General features: G+C 38.8%; 1 protein-coding gene and 2 long non-coding RNA genes across 14 annotated transcripts in view; 2 read left to right on the top strand and 1 right to left on the bottom strand.

Annotated features, from left to right (window-relative positions):
• unc79 (UNC-79 domain-containing protein) overlaps positions 1-2,788 on the top strand; it is a 28,383-nt gene extending 25,595 nt beyond the window's left edge. For all 3 annotated transcript variants that reach the window (XM_022802393.2, XM_022802392.2, XM_022802394.2), the window contains exons 38-39: positions 181-396; positions 651-2,788. In XM_022802393.2, coding sequence (XP_022658128.1) covers positions 181-396; positions 651-875 — 441 coding nt within the window. In that variant the 3' untranslated portion in view covers positions 876-2,788. The remainder of the gene's footprint in view (positions 1-180; positions 397-650) is intronic.
• Positions 1-14,076, bottom strand: LOC147756092 (uncharacterized). The gene is made up of 3 exons (XR_015325940.1): positions 13,999-14,076; positions 6,751-6,882; positions 1-869 (listed from the first exon to the last, which is right to left on the bottom strand). It is a non-coding gene; the product is annotated as an uncharacterized LOC147756092 (long non-coding RNA).
• The window catches only part of LOC111249987 (uncharacterized), an 18,711-nt gene continuing 6,814 nt past the window's right edge, over positions 12,439-24,335 (top strand). For 3 of the 10 annotated variants that reach the window (XR_015325935.1, XR_002673149.2, XR_002673148.2), the window contains exons 1-2: positions 14,678-15,184; positions 23,579-23,618. This is a non-coding gene — a long non-coding RNA (uncharacterized LOC111249987). Of the gene's footprint in view, positions 13,188-14,376; positions 14,513-14,677; positions 15,185-22,987; positions 23,167-23,578; positions 23,619-24,335 lie in introns of those variants that run through there. The other 7 variants (XR_015325939.1, XR_015325933.1, XR_015325934.1 and 4 more) reach the window with 7 other exon arrangements.

Genomic DNA, 24,335 nt, shown 5'->3' on the forward strand with positions numbered 1-24,335 from the left:
TACACTAATATACTCAAATTTAATGCAGTAGGCAATGTACATGTGTTCCACTAGACGGCGTAATGATCGCCTTTGCTTAGGTTGGTTGGCCTTTCTCTGCCTTTTTTCACTCGGTCAACTTTGCACTTTGTGGCTATGTCTGCTGCATGGACTTAAATAATTTATGCTTGATGGTTTTAGTTGTGGACTATGTACTGCGAGCACATGGTCTTTCTAAATCCACCGGGATCGGAGCAGAACCAAATGTGCATCCTAACGCTGACGGACTTCTGGGTGAAGGTTACCCCGGGAGTTCTTCAGCTTGTGTGCCACTCCAAGTTAGCAGACATGGTCAGCTTGCATTTCCTCAGCCTCATGGAAGCCCTTATGGAATGCAATTCCACAGTACTGGCAAGGGTAAGTGGCTGTTTCTTTAGAGATAACTAGATAAAGACACATCTTGCCGTTGCGGCGCCGTGAATCATCTGAATACATTACCGTGCACGCTGGAAAGGCTTTTCGTCCATTGCGACATTATTTGCACCCTAATTTCGATCTTCTCTCCAATGAAATGATTATGCAACAAAACCTTATGAATCATCGTACAGTCGGAACATTGTATGGTGTTATATACTGTCAATAGGGTCCTCTTTCTTTTGCTCATATTGCAGCTTCTTCCAATGTGGACCCCGGCGCTGTATTCATATCAGGGCCAGATTCCGAATCAACTCAAGGTCCGGCTGCAGGCCTGTCTCGACTGGGTTCCACCTTTACAAACTCGTGAAGAAGCCACATTTGTATCCACGACCTTCCTGAAGTGGCTACAACGCCTCCAATTTAAGATGGGCCAGATCGAGTTGCAGTCTTCTACCGCCACACAATTCTACTCACTGTAATAAACAATTGCAGGACGTCATAATAGCATCGGATGCAATGGTACCATAGCAGATAACATTGAACAAATAACGAACTCGAAAAGCAACGGCAGAAGTCGCAGGCAGCAACAAAAACTTATTAACTAGGTCTAAATAATGTTGGCCTCTATCATGGGGACCGTATCTGATGAAAATGCACTGTCTCTGAGCATGTGTGCAAATGTTTGTATGTATAATGTTTCAAAAAAAAGTAGATGGAGGACCTTGCGGTCGACGCGTAACAAACGTTCCCATTAGATATGATACCAAGTGCGTTAGGCCATGCAAAACGTCGAACGTGCTCTGCACGCATCTACCGACCGCAAAGAAACCTATCTACTATGAGGCTTGTCGCCAAAACCAATGCATGGACACGATACAACAAAAATTAATACGGTATTTAGAACTTTAATGTAATAATCGTGTGAAAGTGGTTGGTACACCGCTCAGAGTGATAAGATCGTTTATACCCTTTCAGCACGACGATTTCAGGCGATATATAAGTCTGAGATACAATAGTCTAGTAAAACAAAAGAAGGACAAACGGTACCTTATAAGCGATTCTGCGAACTACACAATTATACGACAAATATATACCTAATATAAAGAAAATATACCTGATTGTTATTGCCTTGATTAGTGTGAGCGGTAGATGCACGCTTGTCCTAGAAGGGCCTTCAATTGTCGCGATCTATCTATAATTATTAAGCGATTACCCATGAGGCTGTTGCAGCGTCTACGCGATCCGTATCATCACTTGGAGTGTACAAAATTTTTTAACAGGCATCTTCACCGTAATAAAGATAATTCTGATAAGGCAAACAAGAATTTAATAAGCAGACATTTATACACGATCCCTTTCAAGTGTGACTGTGGACGGCACTTAAAGGGTATTCAAGCTGAGAAAATCAGCATTCTGGCTTGCCCCTTTGCTAGATATGATAATACTACAGCTTTAGTTCTTTTTTTTTTTTTTTTGCTTCAACTAGGTTAGTGATGAAATATTTAAATTGAGTAAATATATTCGAGGCTTATCTTCAAAACAGTTAGGACGCATTGTTCTATATGCATTTATATTCATAGTACCTTGCCAGTCTTACCACGATTACGTAGATATACAAAATTCATTTAATACCCACGATCGTGCTATTTTTGTCATCCTGCTTTTCGTACAAAGCTTTCGTGACATTCAAAAATAGTTCAATCTTAATAAATATGTCCTTTTATAGAAATTTGAAAAAAAATTTGTAAAAATACGTTTATATACGTCGAACGGTTTTGTTCTTTGTTCTGTCAACTAACAGTTGTTTAATCTGATTCGTTTATACGCTATTCTTATAATGTTTGTCTATTATAATTCTTTTCACTTCTTCAATAGTATGGTGTGGTTTCGCCTACTAATTCGTTATCGTTTGTTTATCGCGCCATTATCTATCTATGTCTATAGTCAATGCCTTATCGCGTCTGTCAGCTCCGGTGTAGTATTTGTGCCTATACTATGGTGCGATAACTTTACTAAGAACATCAATATATATATATATATATTTTTTTTTAACTTTACTTCACTTGTATAGTTCCTATACAACACGATACGATGTCTCTCCGCGTGTTTTGCTTTTATAGGACATGCTATTCTATTGCTTCCTCTATTCCATAGGACTAACGTCATATGAAATTATGCAGAAAGCTAGTCACGTCTATTGTTGCCTGTTATTTGTTAAATAACAGTAATAACAGGCGAATCTCCATCCATGATATAATAGAAAGCGAATAGTTTCTGTAATGATCATTCAACTATCATTATAAAGTTGTCGTATATGCTAGAGTTTGTTGTTATGAAGCGTTTCAATAAATGCCGTGACGCGCACGTCGCAATAGTGACTGTTCGTCATATAGTCGAAGGCGTTGTCTGTACGAAAGAGTTTACGTCCTAAATACGCTACGGCTCTTACGGAAGTAACTTACTGAACTTTCGATATAACATGTGTATGCCCAATGGCCTTTTCCCTGACAACAAAAAAAAATTAGTGGCTGTCGATAAAGACTTCGTACGACTACTGTGCTGTTCTTAAGGGCAAATTTTGTGTGTTTTATCTATTGTTTCTAACAAGTTTATCGAGTGAATTGTGTGGATTCAATTATTAAGCCCTTTTCGTGTAAAGGTCGCGTGACGACTGTGGAATTGATACTGTTTCGAAATAAGGTATTATCCTCAATCCTTTCTACTATAATTTCTAGATACTATAGAATTTTTTTGAAGGTTTTGAGAAGGATGTACCGTCTGTTTGTATGCCAAGCTATCTTTCACATCTTAGCACCTGGCTTAACTTCAGGTTTCTCTATAGTTTTTCCTTATTCTTTTGCAGAACAACGTGTCCAATTTTGTCAAATGCGAATTCGTTTGTAGGAGCACACCGACCTCTATTTTCGGTTGACAGCGATCTCAGCAGGCCTTATTAACCTACAAGCGTCGTCTTTAACCGGCCGACTTAATTTGTCCTTTATCTAACTGATGGGGTGGGTGATAGCATTACATGCTGGATAGATGTTCGATAAAGGTTTATTCGACGAAGATTCCTGGGCAAGTCGGCGATAGACTTTTCTGGACCTTTATATTGTAGCGGTTCATTAGCCCCGGCTGATGCCTGGTCTTCATCTAGTTCAAGTGTCATGGACAAATGAGGGTAGGACTCATTTATAGCGACATAGTTTTCAGGGTACTTAATATTATCGTATTTCAAAAAAAATGTGTGTATAACGCGCGTCAGCAGCGGGTGGGTTCCACGGCGTGCGAAAAATTACCCCACATACCACACTTAATGCGATTTGAAACTCTATGTAAATCAAAACGACTGTTTTATTTACGTTTATCGACAATTTTAATTCTGCAGATTATCTGCTCATTAAAATGGCCCATATTCACAATGATTTTGGTTAATTTTTTTTCTTTCTTACTAGCAAGTGTTGGCCACATGCTCAACATGGGACCTTCACTAAAACCCGACATAAGAGACACATCTTCGACAGATGTAATTCTCAGTTGATCAGGATCATTTTCGATCGCGTTCATTACTGTAACCGAGTTGGTCAATACAACATTCTTCGCGCGCAAACCACTTTGATCAAATGCTGCTCGCCCCTTCCGCTGTCTATCAATCTTTGACTCGGAGCAACGATAGTGGGTATCGTTTGCTCGCATGATGTTCCCGAGATGAAGTTTCGACGTGAAATCATCGTATTTCATAGCCACATTTTCTTAGAAGGACTTGTAACCTGTTTATGACCAAGTATTACGTCAGTACCACCGGAATCAATAGTAGGAATATAGCAGGAAAAAAGGGTATGGGTCCAAATACAATTAATGTGGCATCTAATCTTTATCACACATGTGTACATAAAAGCAAGTGCGATTTGACGGAAAAAACGTTACGCTGATGACCGTCATTTTTTGGGTAATAGTATTACTGGTTTGGTCGCCTTGCACCGATTCCACCGTAATGTTCGCTGCGGACATTCAATTATTGAATTGACCCCTTATGATTCCTATATAGAAACTATTTTGAACACCGCTGCAGGCGGAGTAACCTCAACCCCCTAGTACAGCGTGTTACTAGTATTAATACTGTGTAACTATAGACGTAATTATTTGTTCATGTATTTGAGAAGAGAAGAAAAAATATAACCGCACTGCAAACTTGTATCGTAGAATGTAATGTAGATAGTAAAGCTGAGGAGCCCTTATTATCACATCATACTTCGACAATGACACAGCAACGACATCAATGAAAAAAAAATGCACGTTGAGAACTTTTAGGTAAGCAAATTCAAGCACAGTCTGTAAATTCAGGGAAATTTTGCGGTTGTCAAACGTAGATGTCCCTCCGTTGTGTACGTAAGTTTCCTCTCCAGATATCGTCCAAATATGTTAATTTCGCAGTTAAAATCAAAAATGCTTTAGGTTCGAACTGTTAACATTTATAAAAATGTGTCAGCCTTCGAAATCATAAATAATGACATTTTATACAATAATATTTCATAAACTGAAAACCTTATATATACATATATAAAAGATACAATAATTTAGCATGGGATAGATAACTAGAAGACGTTAGATAACAAGTAGAGTCACATCACAAGTAGAGCGACACCAACAAAGGAATATATACATCTATGGAATGACTAACAGATTATAAATACTCTTTTTTTTTAACTAGTTCAAATTCAACAGTAAATCATTGCTAAAGGACTGATTCTGTCTAAGATGTCAGCAGACGTTTACAAAAACGCTTTACTTGTTCGAATTTTTCGAAGTTGTGCGTTCCTTCACAGCCAACGCATTCAAACTAAGCAGTACTGACACAAAAATCGGCCACAACTCTAACAAACAAAACGTATATGCCAGAGAGAGGGCAGTTGTCCGAGTTAATTTTCACCTTTTACCGTTAAATTGGCTATACATCGAGTGTCCCTGTAAACTAATCGGTCGAATTAAGCGGGGAGTATTTCACTTCGTGTTTTACCGGAAAGCTATTTTGGAAGACTGAAGTTTCTGATTAGATTAACCTAATTCCAAATAGGTCCTAAAAGCACTTTTTCTTCTCAGAATTTAAGTTGGCCGCTTATTCAGCTTGTGCAACTATCACGACGCATCGTAATATTTGGAAAATTATGAAGAATCTTCATTTAAAAGGCTGCCAGCATCTCTCATTATTGTTGAGACTACTTACTCTGTTCGTATGCTCAGCTGTCAGGAAAGTCCCTTAATTCGACTGCTGTTTGTCGTGATTAGCCGAAAACTTTCATCTTTAAAAGTTGCTATACCAACTTTTCGTTGATTGCTTTCAAACAATCCAGATTTTATCGGCTACTGTAAAATACAATTCGTTCAATTCATGCAAGCTGGCTAATACCGGAGACACTACTAATAGTACCAACGAATACCAGCAATAGTACCCAATGAATTGAGAAGGATATGATTAAAACGTATCGTTCGATACGTTCTACTGGAACATTCTCTGATCTGAATATTTCATGGTCGACTGATGGCGCGAAAAGGTTTTATCTGCGCGGCACAGCAACCCGTATGTAAACCCCATGAAATGTCTGTGGTGATTATGATTTTGTTTCTGGAAATAGGTTTCGCTGAGCTGGGTGTTCTCGTACCACAATAAAAATACTCGTTAATATTACGAGTTACATGTTGCAAAATATAAATGAATTTCTAATCGCATTGGCAAATCGGTGAGTATCAAAATTTGTTTTAGTTAGCGAACTTGTGTGTACCGTGCGGGGAGATTTTTTAAGGGAATTTTATTTAAGAGAATAAGATTTAAGGGAAGCTGCTTTAGCAAGTACCCGATAATTACCGTTTTGCTACGGCTCAAACTTTTGCCAAGTTGAATTTGTTTTTTGGTGGTCACTTCTCCGTGTTGGTAAGGGAAAGATGAGTCCAATCTCAAAATGTACAATTTGTAGAGCGTTCAAAATCAACAGACAGTTGAATGTTAAGTTTACATGATATAATATGCTGAAGTAAAGGTTTTTTTGAAATGCTACCATTGTTGCGTTTACACAAAGGTTTTGCGCAAAAAGGCTAATAGGATTTATACTAATCCTCCAAGATATTTTAAAATATACATGTATTGTTGTTATTACTATACGATTTAGAAGATAGTTAACTTTGATCGATCGTATTAGGACAGATTTTTCACTTGTACAAAATGCATCAGATTAAGCGGGTCGTCAAACAATCGGCTCGCTTGTTGCAGTCGCCTTATTTTTAATGTCGGTATCAAGCATGCGTTAGTACTGTCCCTAACCAAGCGGTTTAATTCACGAACTCGAGTTTTTTACTCACGAATTCTACGAAGATAGAAAATATTCTATCAAAAAGATGTCACATTAGCGCCTTTCCTAACCGAAGCTTACTCCCGCATTTCGCTGGACGTGTTGGCCGTCGAGTTGCCTTAAATGCATTAGAAATCCTTACCTAGGAGCGGAATGTTTGTTAGTGACGACCTTTCGAACGAATTAAATAAATAATAGGAGTTTCTGCTACATTGAAACGATATTGTTTTTTTTTTTGGCCACAATTTTATTACAAAAGTGACTGTCCATATCAGCCAATGCGCCCTTCAATGATTTCCCATTTAAATGCTGTAGCCAGTTTTGTTGTTTCTATTCAGTCGATCTTTGATTGTTCTGTTTTACCACACTAGAGGCCATCAGGGCGAACAGGTTCTGCGAAGAACTCACTAGACCTTTAGGAATGATTATGCCTTATTTTTATAGCGCTAAAACCGAGGCCATACAGCCTGCCAAACCATTTCTATATTAAGTAGAAAACGACAGCCATATGGGCTAAACAGGTATGCATCTGTTTTACGTATTTTTCCCAAATTTATAATGAAATATCAACTTGGAGTAAAGTACTGATTTTTCAAATAGTCAAGCTTTGTTGCTCGTTTGCAAAAAAAAGAATCATCCATATTGTACGAAACTCTGCACCTGTAATAGGTAAAAATCATTTAACTTTCCCAATTTTAAACAACTCTGTAAACAATAACTCTATAATAAACAAACTCTATAATAGAAAATGCGATACGCTTGATAGCTAAATAACTTTTTTACTTGATTATTCAGATTATTTTCACCAGGTGGTGCTCGTTTGCAGACGAACTCGGAAATTTATTTTCGTGAGCAAGATCGCAACAGGAGTCGGTATTTAGTATAATAATTCGTCTACACGCTTTTCACTACGAAACACACGTTGAATGGATCGGGGTAGAAAAATCGCGCTAAATCTTCGTTTGACTGTTTACGTGAAATTGAAGTATAATATTCAACCCCTTGTGGCAAGCGTGCATTATCTTACTAGTACCGCGAAGGTCAACACTTAATTCTGAGCCACTAGCAATTAGCATATCCACTGATTTTCCGTGGAATGACGCTTGTATACGCGTTGCTACACAACATTAATATTTCCTACTATTATATTGCACTAATAGATTTATCTGCAACTTCCTCCAGCATAACTACGAAGAACTTCGGTATCTCACCAGCCAACGAAAATAGCTTTACTAGAACAACGTCGTTGGTTTAAATTCAATTAACTGATGTCAACTGACAGCACTTGCTATTGAAAAAAATGTCCAAATACGAAATTTCTATCTAATGCATAGTAAAGCTCAACGACTATCTATGAACGTGTGGGCCTATTGTGCTGTAACATCGTTTACCTTCGTGAAAAGAAACCCAAACCTAGTCAGTTTATTGCGGAAAACCTGCATATTATCGAACGCGATTATAACCAGCGGATGTTTCAGGTTTAATAGATCTCACGTCTTTTTATGTGTCATCCCTTGGCCATAGGTTATTTAGTCAGTACCTAAAACGTCGATCAGGATACGTTTTATTGCACGAAATCAATATAAATACAAGTCTATCTCTGGCTGGGTAGCGCACGCATCGTTCTCTAAACTAGAATCGAACCGTTTTGACTTCCCATAATTTGCGTTCACCGCTACACTTGCAACTATATTTATGAAAAAGATATTGCGTTCGTATATAGATATATATATATATATATATATATATATATATACATTAAGATGTTACAAACGAATCCAGCAAACTTTTTAACCATGCACCGCTAGCAAACGATATTCAATCTACTAAAGGAGGAATGGGTTCATCTTTCATGCACGAAAATCAACGCTCAATGGTTAAGTCTTTATTCCTTGAAGACCACAGTACTGCGGAATTCATTGAAGCTTGGTGAGGACAAGGCAAGGAGCCTTTAAGTAAAAACATATTACATTAATGCAAGCGTTTCAAGAGAAGTGTTGAAGGCCAGCTAAGAGATGACCAGGTGTCTGGGCAGGGCTTTTCATAAAAGCAGAGATTGGAGTCTAAGGGCTGTGTCGGAAAAAATAGATGTTCTACACATGTAACGTATTACAGCATTATAACCCAACGAAATTCAGAATATGCGGAAACTAAGTAAAAGTGCTTTTCTCGTGAGTTTACTTCAAAGCAGCTGCGAATGCGTCGGGGCATATCCTCCGTGCAACTTATGGCAGTTTTAACCCAAATAAACCCAATTTGGAGCATATAGTCACCATAGAGGTAGCGAAGTTCAATTTCTACTGCCAGTCGGAAAGGGACCAGACCAAAAAATAACAACGCCTTGTAAAGAAATTGAAGTAAGATCATAGCAGTTAACTTGCAATGGCAGTTAGAGGCATCCGCTGCTATGAGTTATTTACCGAAAACAAAACAATGAATACAGCCCGTTATCTGCAGTTTGCAAGAAATTTATGGATTGTTGACATGGAAATCGAAAGCACGCAGTTTGGTGGTTTGATGACAACGTCAAACCCCCACCACAATGCCCCAGCTACTTCCTGGATTGAGCAGAGGAATATCCAAATTTGGCTTCCACCCGCGTATTCTCCCGCTAACCCCCGTGCTATTGTGGGGTCCTAAAATTCATGCCTTAAAACAGGCAACTGGCCGACAAGCATATCCAAACTGTCAATTTACTTCGGAAAGCCAACAGTAAACTACATATTGGAACTCGAACGGTAGGTGTATGACCGTTTAGAAGCCGCCAAAGCGCTTCGACAAGCATGTAAAAAGGGAAGCACATTTATTACAGATTAAAAAATAATTTTAGCTCAACTAATTTAAACGTTATTCAATTTTAGATTCGCTTTTAAGGGCCTAATACATATCAATGAGCGCAAGGCAAAGTTTTCGGATAAATCTAGTATTCTTTACAAACATTAATTTGAATGGAGCTTTTTTATTCAGGACATTTAAAAACAACTGGCAATGCAGAGGAAGATTTTTAGGAGTAAATCTTTAGGGCAAGGTGTGAAGATTAATGTATACAAGAGTGGACTTTGGGTAAATTCACTTCATACTCATCACACATTACCGCGTGCTAAACCTGATTTCGAAACAGTTGCAGACCACTGGGTCACAGAATCACCTTGAATTTAGGAAAATGAAAAGGAAGGGACAACCTGACAAAGAGGATATTGTCTTTCTCAAAATATTTTTCTACGACTTACAACTAATCGGCAGCAATTAATAATACACAATACTTCGATAGCCGAAAGGACCTAGTCTTTGATCTGGATTTGGCAGCTTTTTCCCTGTAGACTTGCCTTCGTAATACTTGCGACTGCCCTTTTGTACCCATTTCATACTCGCATACCCAGATTTGGTGGTCCATAAGTGCGTTGTCGAATATATCCAGCTCACCTTTTATTGTACCAAGGTGCTCCTGATACGATTCTTGACGAATCTGCATACGAATTTCCTTCAATAAAGCGACCCATCTCTCCTTCGCATATTTTAAAATGGTCGGATACGACTTATATGAACTTAACCCTTCTGCGCTATATCTGAGGGCGATTGGGTAACCCTCCACTAAATATTTTTTTCTTCCACAATTTTTTTCATACACATGACGAAAAGTTGCACCGAACAAGTTTGTTGCGAAGTCCTTGAAACCACTTGTGCGCTTCGCAGTGGTCCAACCTAAACCCTCAAGGCCTCTTGTAGAATAAGCACCATTTTAAAGTACCTAATATTGTTTTACCAGCAAAAATGACATGCGTTCTTTTGTATTTGCTCTCTCTTTTTCAAAGACTTCTAAAAGAAACGTCAAGCCTCTTTGAGAACGTTCATCAAGCTTAGACGCTGTGAAACGTAGTTGTGAGTAGCAAGAGAGAGAAACCTCAAGCCTGGTCACAGGGGCTTAACGCTGGGTCTTCTATCGACACTTTTTAATCCAGTAATATTTCTCATAGTCATATGCATTGGTATGGCGGAAAGTCGTTTGCTTTATTCGCTTTATTAGTCGTTTGCAACATTACAACAAGTAAAAGAGCCAGTCCTTGCAGTCATCTAAATGATGCTGTGTAATCCTACTGTAGTTGTCCCATATTTATTTGATAACAAAACTTTTGGAGAATGGTTTCGCAAATTTGGTGACCTCTTCAATAATTTCTAGGGACTTTGTCAACTAACAGACCAAGAAGTTAGGCTAGAAAGCTAGATCTATATGACCTTTTTAACAACAGCTATGTGTATATTGGATGCTTTTCGATGGAAAAGAATCAAAACAAGACTGCAATAATTTACTGTATATATAAAACAATTTACAGTCTCCAAAGGCCGCAGACAGATATCTATTGAAAAACACATGTGCGACCCCGACGACTTACAAGTAATAAATAATTCACGATAAGCCAATATACAAAAGTACGTTACGCGTCTGTTTGCTACACTAATCCAATTACAGTTGTAGAAAATCTCGTACATTTAGCCCCTCCCAAAGAAAGATGACTCACGCAGCGTCTTCGCGCAAAAGTATGAGAACAACTTTGTGTTTTCAGTTATCGATTAGTCGATCATGCTGATTCCTGATAAACTTGTGCTGTAACAGTAGGCTAATATACTCAGTAAAGAACACGTTGCTGTTGCCTTTCCCGACGATTTAGGGTCTTCCTAGACCTTAAGCACATCGGGGACTTCACGGTGAAGACCGTAAACTGTTTGTTTACTGTTGTAGCTGTTCTTTCAATGCAGATCGCCTCGTTGTCATTCACTTAACATTGCTTCCTCTTCGGATAATGGTTCGACCTGGCTCAGAATGCGAGATATCGCTAGGAGACGTACCGCGATCAGCAGATTCGATTCGACAGAAATGACAAGATTTGAACGAGAAAGGCTGACGTCGATTACCAAAGTGATTACAACGACGAGTGCGTCGAAAATTTCGAATTTATTCCAGAACATACCGAAACAACCGAAAGCGTAGACCTTGGCAAAAACTTCAACGCCGAACAAACTGAGTATCCATAGCGAGACACCATGGAGAACGTTTACGAAACTATTACGTTCGGCAACCTCTCCATTACTTTTCGCCCTGTGAATAAGCACCAATATTATGAACAGCTCCGTAGTAACGATAAATACATCGACAAGTATTAAAACCATGACGACTTCGTTAAATCTGCGTGAGTGTAGTATATTTCTTAATTTCTTCCGAAACGATTCGTAAGTCACGGTTTCGTGGAATCGAAGGTCGCGTCCGGCCTTCGTCCATGTCGACGTTGTCTCAGCATCTGCAACCGATAATAATGAAGATTCGACGTCACCTGCTTGTGATGACATTGATCTCTCCTTGAAAACAAGCCTTCTGTCGCGCGTTCACCTAAAAGACCTAAAAGGATAGCAGCATCAACCTGCTGTATACCGCCTTCTCTACGATCTGCGCTTCAATCGTCATACGCTTAGCTCGCTATTGTAGTCTGTCTGTTCGTAAACTCCTCCAAATGTAATTATTACCTCAAACGGTTAACGCGATTAGCACAGAAAAGCTTTACGAAAAGCTTTTCTACAATGCTTATTAGTTCATCTCATATTGACGGCAGTGAAATGACTGTCGGTCTAGCCAGTCCCGTTTACATCGGCCAGTATCAAAAAGCTGCGTTTTTTACAGGCTTGCCTAGATAACGAAACCGGCGGTAATTATAATTATATTTACAACAAAATACAGTCCCTTGTAAACCTGGTACGTTGACAGTAGTCGACCAGTTCGTGGCAGATTGTTTTTGTCTAATTTCTAATTTCGAAACCCTCCAAGAATATGTCAAGTGTCCCGTCTCGTCTGTATAGCAACTAGCAGTCGTAGCTGTGGAATGGCGTTGAAACAATTGTAAACCAGACTTGTAGTCCCTCGTAAGGGCGCTACAGATCCGGTTTTGTAGTGACCCTTCAAGTACGGTGAACATAGAGGTTCTGACTTCTCGCAATTAGCTTTGCCTGACGCTTCTTAGAACATATATAGATACTATTTACGTATGCGCAAAGTATTAGTAGAAGAATCTCGAACGTCCATGAGCCCCGAAATTAACCTCGTTTTTATAGCAAAACAGAAACATAATTGACCCATTTCGTTAAACTCATATACATCTTCCAGTAGTGGGCCGTTGCCTAGAATTGGCTATCCGTTTTCTGTCTAGGATCTTTCGTCATTGTCTAAGCGATGCTTTCCTTTGAATTGATAAAAAAACTGATGTGTCAAATTCGTTTGATTAAGTCATACTTCGCAGACTTGGATCGCAGTAGGATGCCAAAGTATTATTCATTATTTAGGACGCAAGCAACGTACATAAGCCTATCCACGATAGGCTTAAATCTGTTGTATTGATCGTGAAATATCTATTTACATAATATAACAGTGTGTAATTTAAAGCGGCTCCTCAGATAATACAGGTAAGTAATGAAATTTATACAGCAAACACCGTTTTATTTAGTGTAAAACAATATCAATTGTATTAAGCACCATCTTAATTCCCTTAGTTCTTAAGGAGTGAATCTTGTACTCATTATCCAAAGTTTGTACTCCTAAAGTGAAAAAAACTATAATCATGTTAAGTGCCATGCCAACTGACCAAAATGGTGCAACATAAAACAATTGAAGTCAACTGAGGTAGGTCTGAAACGCATTAGAGTCGCCTGATATAACTTCGCGGCCGAATCAACGACTACGACCCTTAGCGTGTCTCGTAGTTGTTCCCTAAATTGATCGTCTACTTTATGCTAAATTAATGTATTGACGTAATGAGCAGACGACGTTTCTATCTCCGTTCCGTGATGACAGCGACCTAATCCATTGTAACGAGAATAAATAAATATAATAATATAAATAAACAAACCATCGGAGCTAGACTCAGATCATGATATCATTAACTAAGAGTAAGTTTATATAGTGTTTCTTCCTTTTGGTCTCCCTTTATTTTGCGATTTACTATGAGCCTATGTCCAATATAATGCATCTCTCAATCTAATCAACTGCTAACGATGACTGTGTGCGATAGTATCAACTAGTATTCAGCTTATTTTTTCGTGAGTTTACTATTAATTTTTTTTTGCTTCCTTGTAAAAAGTGCGTACGCATTGTTCCGCTTCTAAGTTGATAGCAGTCGGACAAGAACACGATAAAGACATGACAAATCAACACAATCAGTAGAAACACCCGAATTCACTCTATGCAATTACATGGTAGCATTTAGTTTTCACTCACGAATTACGGCAGCATTTTGCGGTTCTTCTTTGTTAGTGATAAACATACGTGTCTATCGACGTCGCCCGAATCGTCATTACCGTCGTACTGCGAGTTACCGTGAGCACAAACAGATGGCGCCACAATCATCGTCACAGTTCCCTTTCCTTCTAGAAGTTCACCACTCTTAATGCCTTGATACGAATGACGGTGGTGATGCTGATGATGTCGCTTACCAGCCGGAGAACCGCGATGAGGCGGACGCCGGGGCGCCAAAAGAATAAGTGGAAAACTCTACCAAAACACTTGCCTTCAGACCGTAGCAGCGACATGCAGTCGCGGTGGACCAACTAAACAGAAACAGTGTTGCATAAAACGCAACAGCAATAACGCCGAAACAAACGCCGCACTAAAACGATCTGTCTAGAGTATTGGGCTTCTACAGAAAATAGCCTGGATAATGCTGAAATTGACCCCTTCAGAATTTTAGCGGATGCCTCCCTACAAAATGTGCACGGATGGAGATGGCACCGAAGTAACTTTCTTTTTCTTTCGAAACTTTTCATACTCATACCCCCCCCGATATGTAAGTTTAGCGATGTGAGATACGGCCTATTAATTTTTCAATGGGTATTGGTTCAATGATACAGCTAGCTGTTGTGTTGTCGATGTCAGCCTGACCAGAGTGGAGTCACTATATCGACAAACGAGATGCCAGATGAAGGTCGACTAAAGTGAAGTCAGACGACATCTGGCTGGTAGAGACGGTACTCCGGCATCCGGTCTCGAGACAAGTCGCATTGATGAAAACTGTAGACGGAAAGACGTTTTACGTTGTGATCGATAACGGCAGGTGAAACGGTCTAGCTCAAACGCGTCTCTGGCGTGTAAGTTAGTCTTGAAGAGAAAAGAACCTTGTGTAGACATGTAAAGATACAGAGTTAGGGCGACGATTGGCAGACGAAGCAAACTTTGCATGTTGATATTATCGTTATTAGTGTACAGTGAGTCTTCTGCAGTGGATCCCTTCCGTCGAGTGGTTCTCGAATTGTGTGTTTATGGATGAATGTCGAGGTGATATATCTATAGATTATACAAAGTTCCATCACTCGTTGAACCTCCTCCGGTTTTGTGTGACGAGGTCCTTGACTCGACTTATAATGTGATCGAAAAAGCCTGCCCTCAACAAGTTAACTGCAAATGTTGGGTACGGATCTTTGTCTGCCATTAAAAGCATGTATGATTAAAAGCGCCTATAGGCTTATAGTTTGTTCAAAATTTTATTATCAATCACCTTATGTGCCGAATTTTCTTGGGGAGCTTGATTACCTCTTAGCTTGTTCGAGTTCATCTCCGTTATGCAATTGCCGCATCCATCCTGTCCACTGAGCAACCTTGATGCAATTTTCCAAACGTAACTCTTAGTTCATCAATTTGATCGAGACATTCATTCTAATATACTATGATTATAGTATGATCGTATTTACGGTGTTCATACTGCTATGACGACGCTGACCGAAGTTCAAAAATATAGCTATTTAACAACAGTAAAATCAGCACGATGTCTCGTTACGCGGTGTGATGAGAAAGTGAGACAAGATGTTGCCTATTCTGAAAGGGGCATTAAATGGGAAACGCTGTACAAATGTCATCACGTATAGGTGAACTAGCATGAACACTGCCGAATAACTGCACAGTGCATTACCTCGCCTTGTTTTACATATACTACATTATGTTTTTTGATGTGTTAGTAAGACTTTATAATTGATATAAGCATTTTATTTGTCTACTCGTATCATTTTCGAATATACTATACGATAGAGATAAGATGTCCGACAACAAAGATACGAAATCCCTGTATTAAATAGCTATGCCCTAGTTTCACAGTATTCGTTCATGCACAAGAGAAATTTTTATAGTTAGGCATTGTAATTCGTTTAGCCTAGATGAGGATGTCAATTTAGCAGAAACGGTTTCAACTCTAGCAGCCGTCAACGGTTTGCTTGTTACTCATAGCGAATAGTCGAACACCTAATTTTCGAGATTGATTCGGGAGTAGTTATCAAGTTCCATTGTTAATAACCCATTATTGTTTGCTTCTGACGTCGTGTCGCCACTATTTCTGGCAAAGTGGCCTGCATCCGAAGCTACAAACATTGTTTCGTGCGAAAATTTTCGCACTTCTGTTTTTCGCTCATATATCACCTCGATGCCCCCAGATCATGGTATTAGTTGACTATTTGAAAATTTCGGAGCTGGTTCTAGTGCTGTACTTATTGAAGAAATAAAAATACGGATCTATTATTTTTTCCAGATATGAAAGCTAGCTCGGAATGATCCTTGGGCTATAGAATTTCCGCACAGCGTAACATTTCCATAGCATCTTCTTTCATGACAGACTGCGGACATGTCAGCCATTCGTTTATCATACACCGCTTGGTTCTGTTCATATCCCTTAGAGGAGTCAGTCTCTGCTTCTGAACTACGCTAAATCAGTGTCAGTTATTAAGCGTTACGCGAATCCATAGCCAAAATGATCTCGCCTATTTTCAATAAGAATACAGAATTCTGACGCTGAAACGTTAGTTGTAGCTTTTCAATCGAATGTTACTTTGATAGGCGTCGCCGTTCGTCAGAGTATCGTAACTCGCGTCTAGTCCACGAACGCCACGCTCTCAAGACGATACATCCTGTCAAAGTATAGCGTCGTATGACAAAGCTTACGCTCGTAATTCAAAATGAATTACTGCTCGAAGCGACAAACTCATAGGGAAATAGTGCGTACCGTGCAAAAACTATAGGCAATGAACAGTCTGTAGAAGTTTTACGTTTGTACGAAAATAGCGTCCGATCGAACATGTATCTGAAAGCAAAGTAGAGACGAGGTGAGTCGATCGGATCCGCTGAGAAAGCAAATAACGTCTATGGACATACTAGATATATCCGCTGACGCAACATATTGCTAGTACATGCATTTATAGTTAAACTAAATAACTGATGGTGTATCAGCTCTACTTGGACAGCATCGAACAGAGCAGAACAGTAACCGGTGTTGAATATCCAATGTCTTTTTTTATTGTTGTGATCTCATAAATTGGCCATTGGTCAAGATCTTACAAGGTGATGACTGGTATTTAAACAAAGGCTTAAAACTGCCCAGGTTATCTATGTTTATAAAATTGCTGATCAGCTGAAACATCAATGATTTATAGGGTGTGGTTTGAGTTATTGTCCCTCTTAACATATAGTTCTTCAATGTAGTGGCACTTTTCTTCAATGAAAAGTTTGCTTTTTTTTTCTTTCTTTTATCTCCAAGTGCTCTTTCAAATGTTAATCGACAGAGAAAATATTTTTGTACAATCATGCTAAATTTCTAGATAAACAGCATCGCGTCACTCTTGACACACAAATTATTCTAAATTATCAGCATAATTGCGCATAGCTTTAGGAGTCCTGGCATTTTTTAATGGAGCTCGCAGATTTTTAGTTTGCGAGATCGTGAACCCCAGAACATACGCTGAGGAAGCTGTAGTGCTCTACGGCCGCGCGTGGCTCTGTCTCATATAATCATTACTAACAGTATTGTCAAGGCACCTGGTGACTAAATGGTGTTTGAATGATCTTTTACGTTGTCTTACTTCACGGTATCTAAGTCAGGATATACAGAATAAGAGGTCTCGCAAGCGATGGATGTTTGCCAATATACCAGGTATTCTTTTTGCCGCTCCAAGTAAAAAGTGAAAGCTCTGGACATAAAAAACAAAACTGTCTTTCAGAGTTCGTATTGCTTTTGCAATACGACGTTTTTTATTACGATGCGTTTACCAGAATAAGTCGTATGGGTCGACCATTTTTTTCATTCCGCTTTGCTGGTTACCTCTGGCATAAAGCGTCTCTTCTAATTGCTCGGTGCGCGTTTCGCCGCAGAGAAAGTTCGTAGCTGAAGTCGACAAATAACAATCTTCTACGTACACTACAATATAGTTTTTCCTTCGCAGGCCATAAGAACAATGTATGCGTTTGCTGTCATCCCAATAATAACGACAACGGCCGGTTCCGTTTGCTTTGTTTCTCTGCTTTTTTCAATTATGTTTCTGCTGCGAGTGATGAACGTCTACAGAGTTGTATAGAGCCTTGGTTTGCAAACGAATTACCTCAGGCTGACAAACAATGTAGGGGATCAATACATCACGAATGGCCCACCCTGAGTACCTTTACCACAAAGTACTTAAAGTTTATCTTGACTCTCTCTGTAGACGCTCACTTGGAATCTAGTTGACGAGCAGCCAACATTCGAAGAAAAGCTATTTTACGACTGATTGCTTCCTATATCATTCTCGTCAAGCTGAAACGTTATTGTTTTAAAAGAACGTTCTGATCGCTAGGAAAGCTTAAGGAAGGCAGCGTTGTGTCCACTTGGAGGCGCCTCGAAGTAGCGAAATCAACATATCGAAGAACGCTCATAGCCCTAAACTATGCGGTTGCTTAATATTTCGACCTCGTTGTAACACTCCCTGGAACGAGCTGACATTTCCTGGACACTCACTGAGCGCTGGTCCCATCTCCTCAGTATTCCCTTTGAAATCAGTCGTCTATATAGGCACATCTGTATAGTTATCTAACTGAACTCAAAAATTAGACATTAAAGCACATTTAAATAAAGAAATTACGATCGAATTGTTGTGATTATGTTCAGCGCAATAGTTTTCGATACTATCCCGTATAAATCTATTCTTGTTTTTTCGGTCATGAAGCATATATATATATGTATATATATATACACGTATATATATATATATATATATATATATATATATATATGCTACGCTATTTTTTCGATGCGTTATTGCAAATTGTCTTCTACTATCATTCATAGAAAACTGTTCTCTTCAGAAATTATGACATCCATTACATTTTGCTATCTGTCCTCTTATGTCGTAACATGACAACGTAACTTAGAAACTTTACGCTGAAGAATTGGCTAAATATTCAAATTGAAATATTTACGATCCGGTAGCGCCCGTAGTTAATTAAAGCGATCAAAGAAAGGTTTAATAAAATTCCCTCTTTTTTTTTTTTTTTTTTACAGTAAATGCCAATATCTTCGTATCCCTACGTCTTTTTTGGACCTCGACCCTCGCAACATACTATTAATTACTAGCATAGTTTTTTTAAATTGCCGATTCGGTAAACTTATTTGCATTTAGGTGGTTTGGTCTGTATGCGAAAAAAGGCAATGGCCTTTTTTTCTGATAAACCTCGAGCGCGTTTGTTGACGGTATTACAAAACATATACTAATAATGAGAATTATATCTACGAAGCTGATACATGAGAAAGATCTCGATATAAACTCATATATTTCCCGATATTCTCATATAATAAGATTCAGATATTAACTCATATCATTATTAAAAAACTTATTTAGTACCGCGAGTAGTAGTCAAGAAAGCGACAAGAATGCCTGCTCGTCAGTCGTTGCTATCTACTTTTTTTCTAAATAGATTATTTAATTTCGATTCTATTTCAAACAACTAGGCTATAATGATTTTACCCTAAACTCACGATAACTTTACGATGTTCAACATAAGGTTCTGAAAATAACTTTCTACGTTTTACGCCAATGGAAATTGTTAGGTTAAATTAAAACGACGGTGGCGCAAAGTGGTCTCCGCTCGCAACTACTTGCAAGTGTACTGCTGTAACAATTTTAGGCTTCTTATAACACAGTTATTCAATTATCAGTGTTTTTTTGGCCTTCTGCACCTTTTCTTGTAAAGGTCTAATAAATAGCCTTACAATTTATAGAACGTTTTTAGATACACAGCACCGGATTTACAGAACAGTATGTAAAGTGAATAGAATAGCGTCGGGAAACGGGCCGTAAGAATAACGCCCTTTCGAAAAGAAAAAAAACCTGACCAATTTAACCGAAATAGTATTAAGGCTACATGGAGGAATACCCCATACTTAACGTTATATACAAAGAAGAGATTGGTAAACGTATCGGTTGGATGACAATAGCTGACCACATTTGTTTCGCTATTGATTGAACAATGTGGTCTGGCTACAAAATGAATAGTTGTACAAAATATGTCGTCGCCTCATAAGAACGGAAGAATCATCTATCAGTAAAGATGTATTATCTAAAAGTGTTTGATATTCATATGGCCTAAATCGTTCATTCTTAGGCCGAGGGTCTAGCAGGAGTGCGCTCCTTCGTTGACTTCTCGTAAGCTTGTGAGATGTATACGTTACTCCATTCTGCCTCGTCAGTTTTGCCCGAGTTTTTGCATTTACGTGCACTGACCTAAAACTCGGGCAAGTCCTAAACGTGTTCGATCCTTCGTTCATTTGACTTTTTCTCATAAATCATATTTCAGTTATAATACGATTCGATCTGAACAAAAGCATGAAGGTTTCTCTAGCTATTTATGGTCCGGTTATACCATGTTAAATTTGTTCATATTGTATTAATTGTGATCTGAGAATTTCTAAAATATACTATAATTATCCTTATTAAAAGTAAGCATTCTAAAGCTTATCAGCTTTTTCATAGTACAAACATTATAGCGGTTAGGCTTCATCATCCCTTCCGGGCATTTTCGCCATAATCGACCAGTTAAAACCTAACAAAGCTGCGAATAGTGGCACCGTCATTAGATGCCACAAGTTTTTCCAAGTATGCATTTACGTTAGGATGATGTCCTTCTGGTTCATTTGCATCGACCCACTGATGTGACCGTCCGCAATGATTGTAAAGGATTGATCAGTTTAATACGGCAACGAATTAACTTCACAGCAAACGTCTCTAATTTTGTTCCCCGCTGAAATCATATGGCTGCCAACTTTAGGCATTTACGAACTATGTGACACTTAACGCCTGTCGACTGACGGCTATCTCCGCCGCTCTACTTCCTAGATTGAGCTCATATTGGTAAAGCGCTTGAATTTTGTTCATTGTCATGACTCGCTACGATCTGCCTGTCGAAAACGCGAACGACGAGATCCGGCTTGACGGTCTCAGGTTTAGAAGAAGACGAAAGCCTCTAGAGAAAAGGCGCGCGATTCAAAAAAGTGTAATTTGGAGAATATAGGATTAAAGTTCGTCACGTTTCACACGAAACGATTTAATACATGAAGACAGGTATTGGATCAACGTGTCTCGCCCGCAACAACACAGATAGCAGCAGCGGATGTCTCTGCTCCATGTAATAGCCTTTTATTTCTATTACGATTTTGATTATGGCTGCGTCTACGTTTGTCGCAAGTTGTTTGCAAAATGCACTCGCTAGAAACTTTTCAATCGTAATCGCGAACCTGCACTCGCTCAAGCAAACTGCACAAGGAAAAATTTTCAGGTTCGGGTTCTGGGTGTACAATGGGTTAAAGATCCCGAAAATCTAAAGGCTTCCACCTGTGATAAATAATTTCGACTATCGAGGGCAAGGTCTGTTATATGTGCAAACACTCTGCGAGTATCAAAAATGGCTTTTCGTGCCATTATTAACATTTGTTTTCACCTTTACGGTCTAGTTCCTATTATGGCTATTACATGTATAAACGTTTTTCTCGGATTCCGACGAGTCGAATATAGACCCTTGAATCTATACAAGTTTAGTTTCGGTGGGGTTTGTCCGACGGAGAAGTATCTTAAGGTATTTTAGCTCATATTCAGTTCTCAGAAACGTTCTGGCTCCCGAATGTAGAGTTCCAATTATTCTGTACAGATGCGTTAACTATCCTAAATACTCATAACATTTTATCTACGCCTTTACCATCTTGAAGAATCGTTTAATCATGTCTATGAGAGTGCAGTAAATCTTTGTTTAGTTTCGGCTATTCAAACGATGTGAGTGTGTAATCTTCACTATATAAGCTCCAAAACTATATCGAGGTTTGCTAGAAGCAATGACCGAAGTAAACGATCCCCGTTTCAGCAGATCGGAAATATGTGTGTGAAATTATATCGCTGCTGTTTTCTGAACTTGAAGTTGCACCATAATTACTACCAACTTAATGTACCCTCACGTTATTTGAACTAATTAATTTCTATTCGTTTGCTGGTATTGAAGGAAGAGTTTTCCCGTTCGACCCTCCACGTCTGATTTGATTTTAGATACACACTATGAAAAGTGACAGGAGCCGCTTAGTGGATCATTACTATTATTTGGATAGTCTCCAATTTCTATACCTAAACTAAGAATTAGACATTCAACCGGCTAGAAGCAAATCATTTTCATAAAATAACATCGAAAAATCAAATTGGCCGTTTCAAATTGTGTGACCATTTCACTTACGCCTCAGATGGTTGCTGCTATTGTAAGTTTATCATGAGCACTCAATAATTCCCTATCAACTGAGAAAAAGACATTCGATGTTTCCAAAGCATTACGAACAAAGTACCCACAGTCCAAGAAAATCATGTCTGCAGCGACTTTGTTTGTATTATTGTTCTTCAAAGACCATTCCACAGATCTTTCGATAGAATAGTTGTATAAGAATTATTCAACTTGAGCGTCGTCCTATTACCCTTTTAAAGCCTCTTTAGTAGACAACTGCGTGTTTAGCTAAAGAAGAATTGCTCTTTTAACTTGAATCGACTGAATGTTCACGGACTCAAATACTTAACAGGAACAGATCGGGTCGTCAGAGTACACAATGAAGACGAAGCAAAAATTTAAAGGTTTAGTGGGATTACACAGAACTAGATCATCGCCCCGGTTGTCCACCGTCGTCCAAGCCTGAATCTACTTAAAACTCAACAATATTTCCGTGCGCGCACTTCTGAAACACAACAATCTCTAAACGTCCGTTTAATGGGGGACAGCTTTGACTGAAAAATATTTTGGATATACTTTGTTCATCTCTGATGTTTTTGGCAAAAATCATGCCAAGAAAAACGCTAAAACACAACTATGATGGCTCCGACTTTCCATTCTTCTGTCCGCCATTATCCGGTACGAAACGCTGGTAAATTTTTTTTTCCATTTTCTTCGTTTTATCTAACAGGTGCATTGGCTAGGACAAGCAGCCTATTTGGTTAGAGTCCAAAAAATGCCACAGAAGATATGAAGAAGTCAAGACGTGTCAAGGAACGCTTGACGCTCGACAGAACGAAGGAGGCTTCATGTAAAAAACTATTCTCCTCTAGATTTTATATGCGCATAATTCGTTTAGTCACCGCATTGGTAATTTTGGATACAGTTTTTAGTAGTAGTAGTTCAGAAAGAACTGATTTAGAATTACAAATCGATGGGTTCAATCCCTTCACTATCGTAATTGAGACAATAACTCTTTCGCTGACATTTTGTTACAAACATAAAAAGCAAAAAAATTCAAGTGGGATGTTTGTGAAATCGGTGGTGTTATGTGGACAAACACGAAGTTCATTATTGCGATTAATTAGGGCTAAATATATTTGCATCGTTTTTTTTCTTCTCATAAATGTAAGTGCAGCTCCGCGTAACCCTTTTTGAAAAATATCTACTTAGGTCACGATGGCAGCCTGTACAGGCTCAGTGCATTGACATGATCGACTTTCTCTTCATATATTCATACAAAATTATAGTATTGACGTTTTTACCATCTTTGTAATTTCAGGTGGCCGAACCAAGATGACTTCGCCGATGGACCCACGATGGTGAGTTTTATTTGAATCTGTTTACCGGGGGATCTGCCTCTAAAATGGCTGTATAGAGCAGAGAATTTTCACAAGCAAAGAAATCGACCCTCCGCTCGTAGGCTGCGCAGACAGACGGTCGCCTAGTAGAGATAGTACGAGCGTCTGTCGCGAAAATTCGAGTTATACTGGATTTTTTCGTCGGACGGACGTGCCCTTTCCTTAAATTCATGATTCATTCAATGAATCGCTGGGCAGTTCAAAGCTAGTGCTGCGATCATCTACAGCGAAAGTAGAAACAATTCCCTCCGATTGTGAAGTGATTTTTTTGTCATTAGTGAAAATGTTTATGATAGTGTTTACCCAGAAATCATCCTGGACACCTTACTACCTGTATTTAGAGGTCTGCGTTTTAAATATATATGTAACTTCAATTTTAACTATAGTTTTGTTACAAACGGACCTCTTATTAGCTTAGTTCAGGCGAAAAGTTTTTATCTTCAAAGGTCATTGTTATTAGACAAGTCCATTAAGAAGTTGTGTCTTTAATCGATCGCATTCAAACGTTGAATCCATGTTGTTAGAAAACAAAATTGGTTCAAAGGCCTGAATTTGCGATTTCGAGTATATGTCATACTTCAGCCGAAAAAAATAACCGTTAGGGAGAAGCTGACACTTTTTACGCCACAATCACACCAAAACGTCAACAGTAACCGTCATTATCGAATAAAGCTTACC

Source organism: Varroa destructor, unplaced genomic scaffold, assembly GCF_002443255.2.
Source record: "Varroa destructor unplaced genomic scaffold, Vdes_3.0 BEIS01000004.1, whole genome shotgun sequence".
Taxonomy (NCBI): domain Eukaryota; kingdom Metazoa; phylum Arthropoda; class Arachnida; order Mesostigmata; family Varroidae; genus Varroa; species Varroa destructor.